This window comes from Neovison vison, chromosome 1 (genome assembly GCF_020171115.1).
Source record: "Neovison vison isolate M4711 chromosome 1, ASM_NN_V1, whole genome shotgun sequence".
Taxonomy (NCBI): Eukaryota; Metazoa; Chordata; class Mammalia; order Carnivora; family Mustelidae; genus Neogale; species Neogale vison.
The window spans coordinates 230248764-230265762 of record NC_058091.1 but is presented as its reverse complement, the minus strand read 5'-3'; the positions used below and the strand labels follow the sequence as shown (position 1 = coordinate 230265762).

The window sequence follows — 16999 nt, the reverse complement described above, 5'->3', positions numbered from 1 at the left end:
AAAGTCTTGAGCTGGAGAGATGTTGGAGTTTTTCAGGCAGTGAAAAAAACACAAGGAGCCGGGTGGAGGTCTAACTTACTTCATTTGAGGTAAGACCAAATGATGCATGGCCACATATGACCTGTTAATCATTTTGAATTTTAGTCCAACCCAGAGGGATGCCTGGAGGGTTTTAATAGAGGAAGTAACCCTGGCTGCTCTGTAAAGCCTGGATTGGAGTAAGATTCAAAGTGAAGAAGCCTCCTTAGGAGTCTGTTGTTAATACAGACCAGCTACGTTGGCAATTTGACCTGGGGTTTTGGAGTAGAAGATACATTTTTTTTTTTTAAGTTTTTTTTTTTTTCTTAAGATTTTATTTATTTATTTGACAGAGACAGATCACAAGTAGGCAGAGAGGCAGGCAGAGAGAGAGGAGGAAGCAGGCTCCCTGCTGAGCAGAGAGCCCAATATGGGACTCGATCCCAGGACCCTGAGATCATGACCTGAGCCGAAGGCAGAGGTTTAACCCACTGAGCCACCCAGGTGCCCCGAAGATACATTTTCTTGAAGATAATATGCCAGTATCACCAAAAACATTAATTTGTGTACTGTTTGACCCAGCAATTCTATTTCACAGCATTTGTTGTGAAGAAATAATCCTGTATGTATGTACAAATTGAGGTACTAGTATGCATATCCCCTATTATTTATTAAGAAACTGGTTTAAGTGATTACAGTGTTTTCAAACAGATGTAAAGAAAAGAGGCAAATCATGCCAGCTTTAAGGAGGCCACATCATTCAGGAAGATTTGTTGAGACAGGTAGAGTCTTCTTCATGTTTGGGTGAGTGCCAGGGAGAGAGACACTGAAAATACAGAATGGAGAAGAGATACTCATAATACAAATTTGGGGGAGGAGAGACATTTAGGACCAAAGGGAAGATAAGCTCCTTTGTCCATGAGTGCAGGAGCTTCTGGGGTGAAAATGCACTGTGCTTCTGCAGTGTGTCTATTTTTTGAGAACTAGCCTGGGAACCTAGCCACGCCTTGCAACATAGTTACTGGAGGGGAAAGTGTTTGCTTTTCAAAAGAGAGAGTTGTAAGTGAATTTTTGGTATGCAGTCAGCCCATAAATTGGGTTCCCTGTAAATCCGAGTTTCCCTGGGTAAGTAGTAACTGAACAGGATGAAATTTTGGGAAAACATTTCTCTACTCTCCCTGCCTTCTTGTCCTTCCCTTTGCCCTCCCTCGCCCAACCTCGCCCAACTCTTTCTCTCCCATTCTCTTCTTACCTTCTACCTTTCCCCCCTCCCTTCCTGCCCTCTCTTCTTTTCCCACTCCTCTCCCCTCTCTACTCGTCCTCTTAGACACCCAAAAAGTTACATTTTATACTATAATCAGAGCAGGAAAAAGAGCCAGGCACTTGTAAGCAGATAAAAGAATCTCCTTCCTTCCATTCTTTATTTACCTTTTTTCTTTACATATAGGCACTTTCTATTCAGGAGTTTTCTTAGACCTTTGTGGTGGAAATATTCTACTATATGCTCTTAATGCCCACTTGCAAGTTTCAAATGTTTTGTGCCCTCTACATTCCTAAAACTAGACCAGTCTCTCTACACAGGATTTTTAACTTGTTGATTTCCACTGCCCTCACAGAATTGATGTTTCAGAAAAACCAATTAACCACTTCCTTTCTAGTGCATATTTAGATTTTAGTAAGGTTTTTTTTTGCTGGTTCTCTGGAGATACTGATGCTTCATGGTTGTAATTAGCTGGAAAGTTCCTAGAGAAGTTTGCATTTGACTTTTTAGTAAGCTTGCAGTTATCTTCTGTGGTATTTCCTTGAGTATTTCCTTTTCCAATCTGTAAAAAAAACACACAACTGTTCTGTAACTTTATAGAATATCCAAAATATTTACTGAAATTAGCTTAGTATTTTTTAAGTTGTTAATTCTTCCAGAGCACAAATGCTTTAACTCTTTCCTTATAAATCAGGTTTTTAAAATCCATGCATATGTGCATATGTGTTTTGCATTTGATATATATATCCTCATGTGGATATAAGTATATCTGAAATTAGCAGATGATGGGGTGCCTGGGTGTCTCAGTTGGTTAAGCCTTCAGCTCAGGTCATGATCGAGCCCCACATTAGGCTCTCTGCCAGGCAGAGAGACTGCTGCTCCCTCACCCTGTGCTGTGCTCCCCCTGCTTGTGCTCACTCTCACTCTCTAAGGAATAAATAAAATGTTTTTAAAAAAAGAAAGAAATTAGCAGGTGCTTTACCATTTAGGCTTTGTAGAATTAGGTCTCAAAAGTTACTAGCTTCCAGATTATTTTGTTCTAATAACTCCACACTGTATTATGGAGTAAAGGTCAGATGTTTCTACCAATTTTTACTTTTTATTTACAGAGTATCCCCAATGCTTTGATATGGAACTATTGTTGGGAGAATACAAATTTAATCATTTAGGCTTTGAACAAATATTGTGGGATCACAGAAGATGGGTTAGGTTACAGTTAGCTTATTAAATATTTATTGTTTTTCATAAAATGAGCATATCCACCAGATTCAGTCTATAAAGACTTAAATTATTGGAAATGCTAGAATAAATTACTGGAAATCCTTAAATTACTGGAAATCCTATAGTAGTAAAATACTCTTCTAAATCTCTGTTAAATACTTCAGGATGTGAGAGTGGTGCAATTGGAAACAATGCAGTGTTCATGAATGTGTTCGTTAATGCCACACTTAATGTCTTGGGATCCATTTTGTTAACTACCTGGGAACAAGGACTGCATTAATATTGTTAGTTAAGTCTGTACCTTCTAAATAGAACCTTTCTTTTTAAAAAGGCATTAAACTCACATTATCATGTGACATTGAACAAGAATATGTATGATTCACAGTGATACTTTAATTCTTGGCTTATATCATTGGTGGGGTGCGTTTGCAGTTACCTTTTTAGCTACATGTCCAATGAAGGTATAAAATTCTATTTGTTCTTGGAAATTATTTTTTATATATTAATCTCATTCTTGTTTCTCCCTCCATTTCAGTCGTGAGATGGAGAGTAAAGAAACTCTCAAGGGCTTGCACAAGATGGACGATCGCCCAGAAGAACGAATGATCAGGGAGAAACTGAAGGCAACCTGTATGCCAGCCTGGAAGCATGAGTGGCTGGAAAGGAGAAACAGGAGAGGCCCTGTGGTAAGTGGCTGTGGGTTACCTGATGTAAGGAAGAAAGCATAGCAGGAAGTGGGAAATGAATCATAAATAGATCCTCTTGTAAGTTTTTTTTTCTTCTTTATTTTTAAATACAGTCATTTCATTTGCTTGATATTCTAGCCACTTGGAACAAAATATACCTAAAACTATGCTCACTAAGCACCTTAAACTGTTAAACTAAGCTGGTTGGGTTGGGGAGGTATTGCTTAAAGCAACACTGCCCCCTACTGTCAGTATCTAAAACTTTTTAGTAGAGACTTCTATTGTACTTCGAAAAAGAAAAGCTTTTTTTTTTTTTTTTTCCACATTTTATTTTGATTTTCTTTCTCCGAGGTAGGATCCAAAGATCCAAGTTCCAGAAATCATTCAGAAAAGCAAAAAGTTTGAATAGACTCATGGGGTTTGAGGTAAATTTAAAAGATGCATTTGGGGAAATGCATGTTTGGGGAAAGAAAACTTAGCTAGCTAGGGTTAAGAAAGAAAGGCATTCTCTATCCTTTGCCATGGTTATTTTCTTTTAAAGTATACAAATACTTTGAAATGTGCTCATCTTTCTTATAAAAGAAGTAGATCTTGATTTTTAAGTTTTCCAGTATCCGTTTATATCAGCAGGTTTTTATTTGCTTTTTGTTTGTTCTTTATAAGTAAAGACAAGATTTATTAGATTTGGGGGAGGGCAAAGGGATGGTGGGTATAATCATAAAAGTTACTGGGCAAGCTACTCATTTGACAATTGAAACCTTCCAGCTGTATGATTATCTAGCCCTGCATTCATCCCACTTGCCCCCCCCCTTTTTTTTTTAAAGAGAGGGTTAGAGAGGAGGTGGAAGGAGCAGAGGGAGAGGGAGAGAGTATCTTACACAGGCTTCATGCCCAGTGCAGAGCCGGACATGGGATGGGGCTCGATCTCACAACTCTGAGATCATACCTGAGCTGAAATCAAGAGTTGGATGATTAACCAGCTGAGCCACCCAGGTGTTCCCCACTTGCCTATTTAGTTTAAATTTAAATATAAATTAGTTAGGGGTGCCTGGGTGGCTCAGTGGACTAAAGCCTCTGTCTTCAGCTCAGGTCGTGATCCCAGGTCTTGGGATCAGGCCCCGCATCGGGCTCTCTGCTTAGCGGGGAACCTGCTTTCTCCCCTCTCTCTCTCTCTGCCTGTCTCTCTGCCTGCTTGTCTGTCAAATAAATAATAAAATCTTAAAAAAAAAATAAAATAAATATAAATTAGTTAAATATAAATAAGTAAAAATTTTGTTCCTTAGCCACATTAGCCATGTTTCTAACGCTCAGTAGCCATATAGACTTCCCTCATCACTGAGCTGTGTTCTGTCTTGCACACTTTACCCAATGGTGCTAACCCATGGAGCTAATATAGAATATATTTAATTGTTCCTTTATATACCAGCTTTTATGCTACCATATTACCCATGAGTCCTTTCCTTTCCAGCTAAGCTTCCACATTCCTTTCATTTGTTTTTCATATGAAGTAGTATGGTGAGAACCCCTCACTGTTGCAGTAATCATGTCAGAGGATGCAGATGAAGAAATTGGGGATTCATCTTAGAAAAGAGAAAGTTCTATTAAAAACATCTTATAGAAGGGGTAAATTTCTACCCAATTAATATAAAGAATATTTGAGTAGTTTAAATCCATCTGAAGTTTGAATGTGCTTTCTGGAGCTCCTTGTGCTGATGGAGAGTCCAGATCTTTTGAGAATACCATAAAGCAGAAATCACAACTTTTTTGAAAAGAAGCCAAAAAAGCCAATCCTTTATGACATATAAACTAAGGACATTCAGTTTTTAAGGGTAAATTCAGTTTTTTTCTCACTGTCTCCTTTCCAACAAATTCTTTTTTTTTTTTCTTTTTTTAAAGATTTTATTTATTTATTTGACAGAGAGAGATCACAAGCAGGCAGAGAGGCAGGCAGAGAGAGAGGAGGAAGCAGGCTCCCTGCTGAGCAGAGAGCCCGACGCGGGCCTCGATCCCAGGACCCTGAGATCATGACCTGAGCCGAAGGCAGCGGCTTAACCCACTGAGCCACCCAAATTCTTGAGTACGTTATCTGTGTATAGGACAGAGGTAAAGAGGGAAGAAATGTATGGAATAAGACATACAACTTACAGTCCTTAAATTCAGTTATGCTACCCTACATCTCACAGTTTACAGATTTCATATTACCCTTAAGAAGTTTATAGTCTACTTGGGGACTCTGCTTTTGTTTGTTTTTATTATGCTTATGTAGTTTAAATCAGATCCTTCTTAAAATGTGAGGTATAAATATCTCCCAGTTATGAAAATGGAACTTAAAAATAAAGCACGAAATATCACAGAACAGTATGTGACTGTATGCCAAATTTGTAGAGTGGGCAGAGAACAGTAACAACTTAGCTGACCAAGTTAAATGCACATCTGGATTTTAACTGACCCTTAAAAGATGGGAGTTTTGGGATGCCCGGGTGGCTCAGTTGTTACGCATCTGCCTTTGGCTTGGGTCCTGATCCCAGGGTCCCGGGATCAAGTCCCACATCGGGCTCCCTGCTCAGAGGGGAGTCTGCTTCTACCTCTCTCACTCTCCCTGCTTGTGTTCCATCTGTGGCTGTGTCTCCTCTATCTATTAAATAAAATAAAATCTTAAAAAAATAAAAATAAAAAAGATGGGAGTTTTTACCAGGTGAAGGTATGCTGCCTGGTGTGCTACAGGCTGGAGATGTGATTAGCAGGCAAAGTGGGAGTGAAAGCCCAGGAAGATGTCAGGTTAGTCATGTTTGGTAGGCACATCAGCAGGCTAGTAGAAAAAAACAGTAGTGGGAGAAAGGCAGGGAAGGTTGGCTAAGGTTACAGGGTTTAGCCTTTTGGCCAGAGCTAGATTAGGTCTGTTGAGAAACAACAGGTCTTGCAAGCTGCCTTTCTACTTGAGACATTGCTCTTTAAATGGGTAGTTTTCTTTGATGATTTTGAAATACATGTCTAAACTACTGTAATAAAACATGGTATAAAAAAAGGCAAAATGGTTTTATATTAATCAAACTATTTGGGCATTTAAATTATGCCCATTATTGTTTTCAAGATCCTGCATTTTCTCAACAGAAATGAAAAAGAAAACATCTCCTTGAATCTAGTTGAATAAATTAACTGTAGAAGGTAAAAGTGCTTATTTTTCATGTTTGTTTACTAACCTATGATTATTGATTTTGAATGTTAAGTGATTTAGGGGACATAATAGATAATACTAAATTCTAAAATTATATGTAACATTTTAACTAGTGATAAAGCCTAAATGAATGAAATCTGTGGGTAAAAATAGTCTTAACATTGATTGTTTGAAGTAATACTAAATAAAAGGTGATAAATTGTTATATTTGTATAACATTGTGTAATGAAAACGTGAATTCATTTTTTGGTCTGCTATGTTTAAATTTACTTCATTTTTTATATTGTTAAGTAATCAGAATATGGGAATTTTAATTTAGGTGGTAAAACCAATCCCTATTAAAGGAGATGGTTCTGAAATTCACAACTTGGCAATTGAGTCACAAGGAGAGGGCCAGGCGAGCACCACGTCACCCGCTCCCAAAGGCCGACGTAGTCCTTCTCCTGGCAGCTCCCCATCGGGTCGCTCAGTGAAGTCGGAATCTCCAGGAGTTCGGAGAAAAAGAGTTTCTCCAGTGCCTGTAAGTTAATGTTTCAAAAAGTATATTAAGTTTCTATAATTTTTTGATACATTTATAACACAGAAAAGATTGGCTATCCATCTGTTACAGCAACATTTCTCCAAGTGTAGTCCACAGACCCTTGGTTGGGGGAAGAGTGCAGGTCCTAAGACCTTTTCTGTGGATCCATTAGATCAAAACAAATTTTGTAATAAAACTGAGATCTCACTTGCCTCTTTAACTGCATAAACATTTACAGTGGTGGGTAAAGCTGATGCATTCACCTAAATTAAGGCTATGACAACAGGAATCAGGGTATTTTTGGCAGATATTTTCCTTAAGACAAGTTAAGTGAAGGAAGGAACGTCAAGAAAGAAAATTGAAATGTTTTTTAACTAGGGAGTTTAGAATTTCAGGAAACTCATATCCACCACTATAAACTTGGCAGTTTCCCAATAATTGAATTTTCTAACAAGATTGGTGATGTTACCAAATGTGACCTTTTTTTAATATATTGCACAGCGAAATGCGTAAACATTTAGGAAATCTGCATAACTTGGTGAACCAGTATTTTCTTAATGACCAATGCATGATGAAACAAAATCATCCTTAGGTAAATGATCCATTCAAATTGTGAAAGACAGACCATCTGGATTTTCATGTGTAAGAGTAGGAAAAGTTTGTTGATCTGGTTTCAGATTTCATATCACAGTCTTGGGACTAGTATCAAAGAAGAGTGTTCATAATTATTGGAAGAGTCTTTTTTTTTTTTTTTTAAGATTTTTTATTTATTTATTTGAGAGAGAGAGATCTCAAGTAGGCAGAGAGGCAGGCAGAGAGAGAGGAGGAAGCAGGCTCCCTGCTGAGCAGAGAGCCCGATGCGGGACTCGATCCCAGGACCCTGAGATCATGACCTGAGCCGAAGGCAGCAGCTTAACCCACTGAGCCACCCAGGCGCCCGGAAGAGTCTTTTGAAATACCTTTTCCATCTGCATATATTTGTGAAGCCACATTTTCTTCATGTACTTTAACCAAAATGTCATTATCACAGCAGACGCAATGCAGAAGTATGGATGAGAATCCAGCTGTCTTCTGTATTAAATCAGACATTAGAGAGATTTGCAAAATGTAGGTGCTAACTTTCTGAGAGAGAGAGAAAGATTTCTAGTGAAGAAATGCAAGTTAAAATTTACTTTCTGAACTTGAAGAGCAAAGAGCAAATGAGTAGGTGGTAGAATGACAAAGATCATGACCACAGGGGGGGGATCTGGTTTTCCTCTGATCAGCATATAAATCCTTCCAAAAGTAAATTTTAAATAATTTTTTTTACATTAAAGTCCAAACTACCTAACAGTGTTTATTGGCTTTATGTTGACACATCTTTAAATGAGCCATTATTTTTAAACTTAAAACAAGAACAATCTTGTTTTTGTTCATGTAAATTAGGCAGGGCTCAGCAAGAATGACTTATGTCTGTTCCTCATGGTATCTGCTGAAGCTGGAATATCCAAGATGCTTCCTCACGCATGTGTCTGGTGCTTCAGCTGGGATACCAGAACAGTTGGAGGCTGTTGGCATCTCTTCCTCAAGCATGGAAGTTAGGTTGCAACACCAAGTTTTGCAAACTAGGAGAGAGCATGGAACAGATTCTCTCTATCCTCAGAGGGAACCCTGCTGACACACCTGTTCTTGGACTTCTAGCCTCTGGAACTATGAGACCAAAAAAAAAAAAGTGTATCAAGAGGGCAAGTCCAGTGTGGAAGCTTTTTTCAAACTGCCTTGTTTCCTAATGCCTTATTGCCCAAAGGTAGTTACATGCTAGTTGTATATCCAGAATCAGTGTGATGGGGGACTACACAAGGGTGTAAATACAGGGAGGTATAGGGGCCATCAAAGTATAAAAGTCTACCACAAGTATATACAGAATTGCATTTCCCCTTCACTCCCCCACTTTAGGATATATGTTAGTCAAAATTACCTCTTGTTCTTTTTAACACTAAGTTTAGCATTTCATTATCTGGATAAATCATACTTTATTTAATGAACTGCATACTAATTAATGGACATGTATATTCCTTGTTTTCATTACTAAAAAAAAATGGTCCTGCAAACATACTTTTTATGCATATGGCATTTTACATATCTTTGAGCATTTCCATAGTCTGAATACTTAGGTCATATAGCATGTGCATGTGTACTCGTTTTTTCTTTCACTTTTTAATAACTGCCTACTAAAAAAGTAATGGCTGGATTGAGATATAATTCCTATACTGTTTAAATTATACTATTCATTGGGTTTTGGTCTATTCAGAGTTGTAGCCATCACTATAGTCAACTTTAAAACATTGCTATCACCCCAAAAAGAAACCGCAGACCAATTAGGAGTCTCTGCCCAACCCTTGGCAACTATTAATCTATTAATCTGCTTTCTTAGTCTATATATAATTGCCTGTTCTAGTTATTTCATAAACAGTAAATGGAATCATTCAGTATATGTGGTTTTCTTTTTTCATTGGTTTCTGTCACCTATCATCATGTTTTTGAGGTTCATCCATGGTATAACTTGTACCAGTACCCCATTTGGGTTTTTTTTGGTTTTTGTTTCCCCCCACACACACAAAATATGTTTATCAATGTGTGGGTTGATTTTTGCCACATACATATGTATTTTAACATAAAAATATTAGCTATGCCATATTCATGGGGGTTTTTTGTTTGTTTGTTTAACATTCAAAACTAATTTCCAGTTGACCCAATTCTCTGTAATTCTGTTTGGAGGTACTTCATTTTTAACTATAGAATAACGTCTTTTGTATGGATAAACACATTTGGTTTATCCATTTGTTAGTTGCTGGACTTCTGGGTTGTTTCCAGTCTTTGGTTATTATGCATAATGCTGTTTGGAACACTTGTGTACAGATCTCTTTGTATCTTTTCACCTCTCTTGGGTTTATACCCGAAGGTGAAATTGCTGGTTTATGTTTTCCAAAGCAGCTGTGCCATTTTATTTTCCCACCAGCACTGTATGAGGGTTCTAATCCCTCATGTTCTCACTAACATTTATTATCTTTAGCAATTAAACGAGGCATCAAAAAGGACTAGAATTCCCCCTGGGCATTATTATAGAAAGTCCAAGTTCTAGGGGAATCAGTGGAGTGGAATGAGTGATATATATCACCTTGACCACAGGAGATTTTGTCTGCCTTCAGTGAAATGTCTTAATCTGGGGAAAGTCACTTACTAGTTCTCTACAGAATATATGGGAGGAACTCCATGGTAGTTATAAATTACCAGTTGCAAAGAACATTTAGTAACATGTTAAGTGGAAGCCAGGGAATTGTATGTTTAATTTTTATCACTAGAAAGAATTCGTTTTGCTTGCTTATGGATGAATTTTTATGCTTTTAATCTTGGTTTACCTGATGCTTTTCAAAGAACTCAAATATTTACATTTTGTAAAATTACCACATAGTTGTCTCACTTGGCCAAATATTTGTCATTAGTTATAAGGATGACTGAGATTTTAGAAGTTTGTTTGTGATGCATATGTCAGATAAGCATTTGCAAAACACGTTTTGTCCCATTATATTTTGGAGCATTTTTTCAGAATATAAAATGCCACGTGGCCATATCTGGTATGACCCTTTTGGAGGTCATTGATTGTTATCAAGAAGTAAGTAATATACCTAACACAAAAACAACGTTGTGAAGTTTCAGAGTGGGCGAGTCACACCACCTCGAAGAGCCCCTTCACCAGATGGCTTCTCACCATACAGCCCTGAGGAGACAAACCGCCGTGTAAACAAAGTTATGCGGGCCAGGCTGTACTTATTGCAACAAATAGGACCCAACTCTTTCCTGATTGGAGGAGACAGCCCAGACAACAAATACCGGGTGTTTATTGGGCCTCAGGTAGGATTTTTCACCATTTTACATTTTCTTAGTATCTGGTATTAACTCAAATGTATGTACTATAACAGTTTAAATTTAGATGAGTTAATTCTCTTAGTTAACTAAAGTGAATTTAAAATATATTTTGGGCTAATAAACATTTTTATTTGATGTATTTGTGAAGGTCTCTAGTATGACTCAATATACTTTAGACCACAAATCTGATTTAATAAATTCACCAAAAATAAGAGATTAAGTCATAATGTAGACTTTCCTTACATATTCTTAGATACTTTACTATGTAAGAATAATGAAGCAAATTAACAGAAACATTGTTAAACTTGGAAATTTTAAAAAAGTGATCATCTTAGGAATTCTGATGGAACCACAGATTTATTACTGATAAATTCTCTGTAACTCTTTAGAACTGCAGCTGTGGCCGTGGAACTTTTTGTATTCATCTGTTGTTTGTTATGCTCCGGGTGTTTCAACTAGAACCTTCAGACCCAATGTTATGGAGAAAAACTTTAAAGAATTTTGAGGTAATTTTTAATAAATGCTTTAGAGTAAAACTGCTAACAATTTCTTATGGCTCATTCCTGGCAATTTCCCATGAGCTATAAATTTAAAGAGACATTTTGAAGGTGTAAAGATATTTAAGAATTATTTGAGGCTTATCTCGTATAATTCATTGACTAGTTTTTTCTTCCAGATTCAAAAGAAAGTAAACACTGACATGTTAAATATTGTCCTTAGTAAGCTATATATGTTCTTATTTTTGAAGCTCTTAAGATTGGCTTTGTGAAAAATTTATGAAATAAAAGACAATGGAACCTCTAGAACTCTTTATATGTATATTATAGTGCGAATATCATTGTTACTGTTTTTTTTCAATGTTAGGTTGAAAGTTTGTTCCAGAAATATCACAGTAGGCGTAGCTCAAGGATCAAAGCTCCATCTCGTAACACCATCCAGAAGTTTGTTTCACGCATGTCAAATTCTCATACATTGTCATCATCTAGTACTTCTACATCTAGTTCAGAAAACAGGTTAGTACAATTTAAGGAATTAAAAGCATTAATCCAGTGTTACTTTTTAATTATAGGGGTAATTTTTTATATTTACTTGTTAAGATGCTCGAAAATAATTACTGAATCTTGGCTTTGAAGTTAAAATCAAGGGTAAACAATATTTAAAGGTCATCTGAGTATTTGTGTGTATACATACATATATACATACATATATATATGGACTTTTCATCCTGAAGAACTACACTGTTGAAAAATGGCACCATAAAAATCAGAATATAATAGGCACTTCATAAGAAAAATCAGGTGGCAAGTATAAAATATAAGTGGCTACTGTTTATCAGTCATTACTTTTTGCCAAGCACCTAATATGGTTTCTCATTCTGTTCTTATACAAACCTCATTACATGGTTTTACCACTCTTTGGCAGACAGTAAAGTTGAGCTACTGTGTAAAAAATAAGTCTTTAGTTCTTTTATAAACAAATTATATACAAGCCAAAGTGGTTTTCCAAAAGCAGTTTCCCATGTAGTACCTTAAATTGTATGACATCACTACTTCTTTCAGAGATATTTTCACAGAATCCTCATTACAGGCTGTTTTATTTATGTGTGAGAACACAAGGATGCTCTTCTAAACAGATTAATCATTTGTAATTAAGTGATACAGGAGCTGTTAATCACAGGTATTTAAAATCTTCAGTGCTGCTCAAACTCTTCTATTGCCTAGCTGCTAATAAGAATGAACACATAATGCTGAGGATCTGAAATACAGCCCAAAATGACAAGTGTGAAAAAATTTTCAATTCTCATGTGAATTTTCTTTCTTTTCTAACTTCTTTATCGGGTTCCTTCATTGGTTCCTTCACTGGTAAAAATGAGTTTTTAAAATTACTCCAGAAAAGGAATGCTGCTTCTCTTAAAAGGGCACCTCCTATATGTTCCCGAGGCACCTGTTTGAGAAGCACTAGTCTTAGTGATTAAGTTCCATCTTCATATCAGCAATTTTTTTAAGTATTATTACTACTTCAAAATTGATGAAGAATGGAAAGTAATGAGATCAGGGGATTTGTAAAGAAAAGAATGGAGAGATATATGGGAAAAGTAAATGTTTAGATTTTCTTATTTTTTTATTAAATGAATTGATTTTAGAATTGCAGAGTTTTACAAGTTTTGGGGGGAATTAGAGATTTCTAGTTTACATGGTTTAGTGATAACTGAAGCCAAAAGAGGTCATGCAGCTCAGCTAAGCAAAGGAAGTATCTTGACTTCTAGTTCAGGGCTCTTTCTGTTACTCCTTATCTCTTGTAAATAGTGAAAAAGTGAGTTTTATTTCTTGAACTTCATGACCCAAGCTTATTCTGGAACTCTCCTCCTTTTTTTTTTTTTTTTTTTTAAAGATTTTATTTATTTATTTGTCAGAGACAGAGAGCGAGTGAGCACAGGCAGAGAGGCAGGCAGAGGCAGAGGGAGAAGCAGGCTCCCTGCCGAGCAAGGAGCCCTATGTGGGACTCGATCCCAGGACCCTGGGATCATGACCTGAGCCGAAGGCAGCTGCTTAACCAACTGAGCCACCCAGGCGTCCCTGGAACCCTCCTCCTTTTGATTCACATTGCTATAGCTTTTTGCTTTGGAAAAGAAAAAAAAAATGTTTAACACCAGGTAGCCAAAGTTAAAATAGAAAGTTTCTCTCTAAAATAAATGAAGATAACTTCCAAATATGGACTGGCCATAATGTGGAGGTTTTATTTATTCACTTGGATTAATATATATATGGGGGGGAACCACTGAAGCTGTCATCTTGATATACTGACATTATACTGTACAGGTAGGTAGGTTAATGTTTCATGTAACCACAAATTTTTATATCTAAAGACTACATAAAAAAAAAAAAACAGGAACTCTGGAGACCTGATTGCACTGTATTAATTTTAAATTATATAAGAAACAACAAAAGCCAGAATTGGGACAAAGTGAACCTAAGGTCTTAGTACATAAATGGGCAAAGGGCGTGAAGAGAACATTCACAAAAAAATTTCAAGAAGCTAACAAACATACTAAGGAAATGGTCATTTAAAAAAAGATTTATTTATATATGTGTATAGATATTTAGATATTTATATAGATTTATTTAGATAATTTGTCAGACAGTTCAGTTCTTGTATAAGGATTTGCTTCACCGTATGTCAAGTTCTGTAGCCTTCTGGAAAAAAATACGTTCTTTTAAAAAACGTTTATATTTGTTGATGTAGTAAATGTACTTTTTTGACAAATAGTTTTAATCTGAGAAATGCACAAGATTTATATATATAACCCTGTCACGGTATCATGGAAAAAATTGAGAGTAGCTTAAATATCCAGCCAGGGAATGGTTAAAGTATACCCATATTAGGAATAGTTCATGCAGTAGCTATTAAAATTATGCTTCTGGGGTGCCTGGGTGGCTCAGTTGGCTAGGCATCCAACTCTTGATTTCAGCACAGATCGTGATCTCAGGATTGTGAGACTGAGCCTGGTCTCCGGCTCTGAGTTTATCAGGGAGTCTGCTTCAGATTCTTTCCAGTTTTTTGCCCCTTTCCCCTATTGTTGCTTGCAGTCTTGTGCACTCTCTCAAATAAATAAATCTTTAAAAAAAAAAAAATATGGGGACACCTGGGTGGCTCAGTCGGTTAAACGTCTGCCTTCCACTCAGGAGATCATGATCCCGGGGTCCTGGGATCGAGTCCCACATCTGACTTCTGGCTCTGTTGGGAGACTTTTTCTCCCTCTACCTGCTGCACCTCCTGCTTTCTCTCTCTCTCTCTTTCTGACAAAGTGTTTTTTAAAAAAAAAATTTTTTTTAAATTATGTAGTCTGAAGAATACTGAATGGCATGAAACCAAATCCAGGTTCTATAATACTGTGTTGTGCCTGAATCTAATTTTTTTTAAAGATTTTATTTATTTATTTGACAGACAGAGATCACAAGTAGGCAGAGAGGCAGCCAGAGAGAGAAAGGAGGAAGCAGGCTCCCTGCTGAGCAGAGAGCCTGATGCAGGGCTCGATCCCAGGACCTTGAGATCATGACCTGAGCCGAAGGCAGAGGCTTTAACCCACTGAGCCACCCATGCACCCCCTGAATCTAATTTTTATATATAAAGGTATTGTGGGTGTATACATAATGAGTAAGAATTTTAATGGTTATTAGCAGGTGGCATTATTATGGATGACTTTAAATACTTCAGGCTTTAAGGTTCATCACCTTGTAGCTGAAATAGCCATAGAGGATAAATGAATAAATGGGTATGGCTGTGTTCTGGTAAAACTTTATTTACAAAAGTTGGTACAGGCTAATGTGATCCCCTTGTAGTATGCTAATACCTGCTCTCTGTTCAAGTGACTTTATTTCTGAGAAAACTATGGTAAAAAGAAAATGTATAATGTAGAAGAAGTGGGCACAAAAATGTTTCTGCTGGTTTCTTAAAAGGTGAAAATAGAGAAACAGTTCATGCCCAGCAATAAAAGGATGCTGAAGTCAGAAAAGCATTTGAGGGGTGCCTGAGTGGCTTAGTTGTTAAGTGTCTGCCTGCGGCTCAGGTCATGATCCCAGGGTCCTGGAATCCAGCCCCGCATGGGTCTCCCTGCTCAGTGGGAGGCCTGCTTCGCCCTCTCCCACTCCTCCTACTTGTGTTCCCTCTTTTGCTGACTCTTTCTCTGTCAAATAAATAAAGTCTTAAAAATAAAAAAAACTTTGAAAAAAAAAAAAAGTAAAGCATTTGTGTGATAAGTTATACTTGCAATTGGACTAAATTGTGGAATTTAATTTTTTTCTTCTAAGTCATTTGAATAAGCTATTTTTGGTGTAATTTGAAAGTTACTTGACCTGGGATCATCTCTGCCATTTATATGTTTATTATAGACTGTTGTGCAAGTGATTTCTGCCATGTATCTGTTCATTTTTATCATTACCACATATATATTTTGACAGCACTTCCCCATTCCCCATAGCTCCATAATTATGAAAAGAGATAAGAGAAGGGCAAATAATCAGGAGGGGAAGAGACTAGTATGTGTGCCTTCACCTCAGGAATCATGCATCATGACTTTGTTGCACTGTAACATAAAAACTTTTTTATGAAAGTTTTTTAAGCAAACTGTTACTTTGCTCTCTGTCATCCAGACTGTTTTTCAGGAACTATAGCTTAAGGTTGTAGAAGTGTAATATTAGGCCCAGAGAAAAGCCTTAGTAGAGACTCGAATTTGTTGGGGTAGGCAGAATATGAAATATTCTCCTCAAATTAAAGCATAGCACAAACTGATTTTAATGGTCCTTGGCAGCTTATTTAACATCTCAGAACCTAGTCTGTATACTGTAATGGAAATAATATTATTGATTTTTAAAAGCCACTCGTGACATCATGAAGGTTCAACAACAATTTATAAAATACAAAACAAAATCCCTCTCTCCAGTCTGAGCTGCATACAAAATAACGACTGTTAACAGTTTAATACAACTTTTAAAAACTGAAATAAAACTCTCTCCTGCATTGTTCTTTTATATACATACACTCCTTAGTACTTCTATCATCTTTGTTTTTTAAACAAATATAAATTTCATGCTTTAAATTTTGATCTGAAACTTTTTTTTTTAATTTTAGATACCAGGATGATTTTCCTGAGTCAGTACAAAAATACACACTACTTTTTTTTTATGGCGGTATAAGATAATGTAGATAGGAGACAATTTATTTTGCCATTGCCGTAATTAATGGACACTTAGTACACCCAACTTTTTGCCTATTAAATGCAATACATTTGCTTTGTTTATATATTCCAAATGACTCTGTAGGACAGCATCCTAGAAAATAGTTTTTTAGGTCATGCATATGTACATTAAGTAATTTAAGAAATATTAGCAATTCCCTTTCAAAAATTTCAGTTTTTACTGCCACCAGTAGTATATATGAGAACTTGTTTTCCTATGCCAAAATGAAGCCAGATGTTACCAACTTACACAATTTGTGTCAACCAGATTATTTTAAAAAAAGATAGAGTTTCATTAATATGCATTTGTAATTCAATTTTCATACTTAATTGGCTATTGGTGTTTTTCATTTCAGTTGCTTTTTTATCTTCTTTGCCCATTTTACTATTGAATTCCTAGTATTTTTCTTACTGATTTTTTTCTTTTATTTATTTTAAGCATAACAGTATTCATTATTTTTTGCACCATACCCAGTGC

At 36.4% G+C, this 16999-nt stretch overlaps 1 protein-coding gene and 1 long non-coding RNA gene across 2 annotated transcripts in view; one reads left to right on the top strand and one right to left on the bottom strand.

Annotated features, from left to right (window-relative positions):
• The window catches only part of MAP3K1 (mitogen-activated protein kinase kinase kinase 1), an 80907-nt gene that overhangs the window by 41930 nt on the left and 21978 nt on the right, over positions 1-16999 (top strand). The window contains exons 2-6 of the mRNA XM_044224486.1: positions 3036-3186; positions 6681-6881; positions 10572-10772; positions 11177-11293; positions 11652-11800. Of these exons, the coding sequence (XP_044080421.1) occupies positions 3036-3186; positions 6681-6881; positions 10572-10772; positions 11177-11293; positions 11652-11800 (819 nt within the window). The remainder of the gene's footprint in view (positions 1-3035; positions 3187-6680; positions 6882-10571; positions 10773-11176; positions 11294-11651; positions 11801-16999) is intronic.
• LOC122889412 overlaps positions 501-16999 on the bottom strand; it is a 76680-nt gene continuing 60181 nt past the window's right edge. Inside the window, exon 3 of the long non-coding RNA XR_006380898.1 lies at positions 501-1841. This is a non-coding gene — a long non-coding RNA (uncharacterized LOC122889412). The remainder of the gene's footprint in view (positions 1842-16999) is intronic.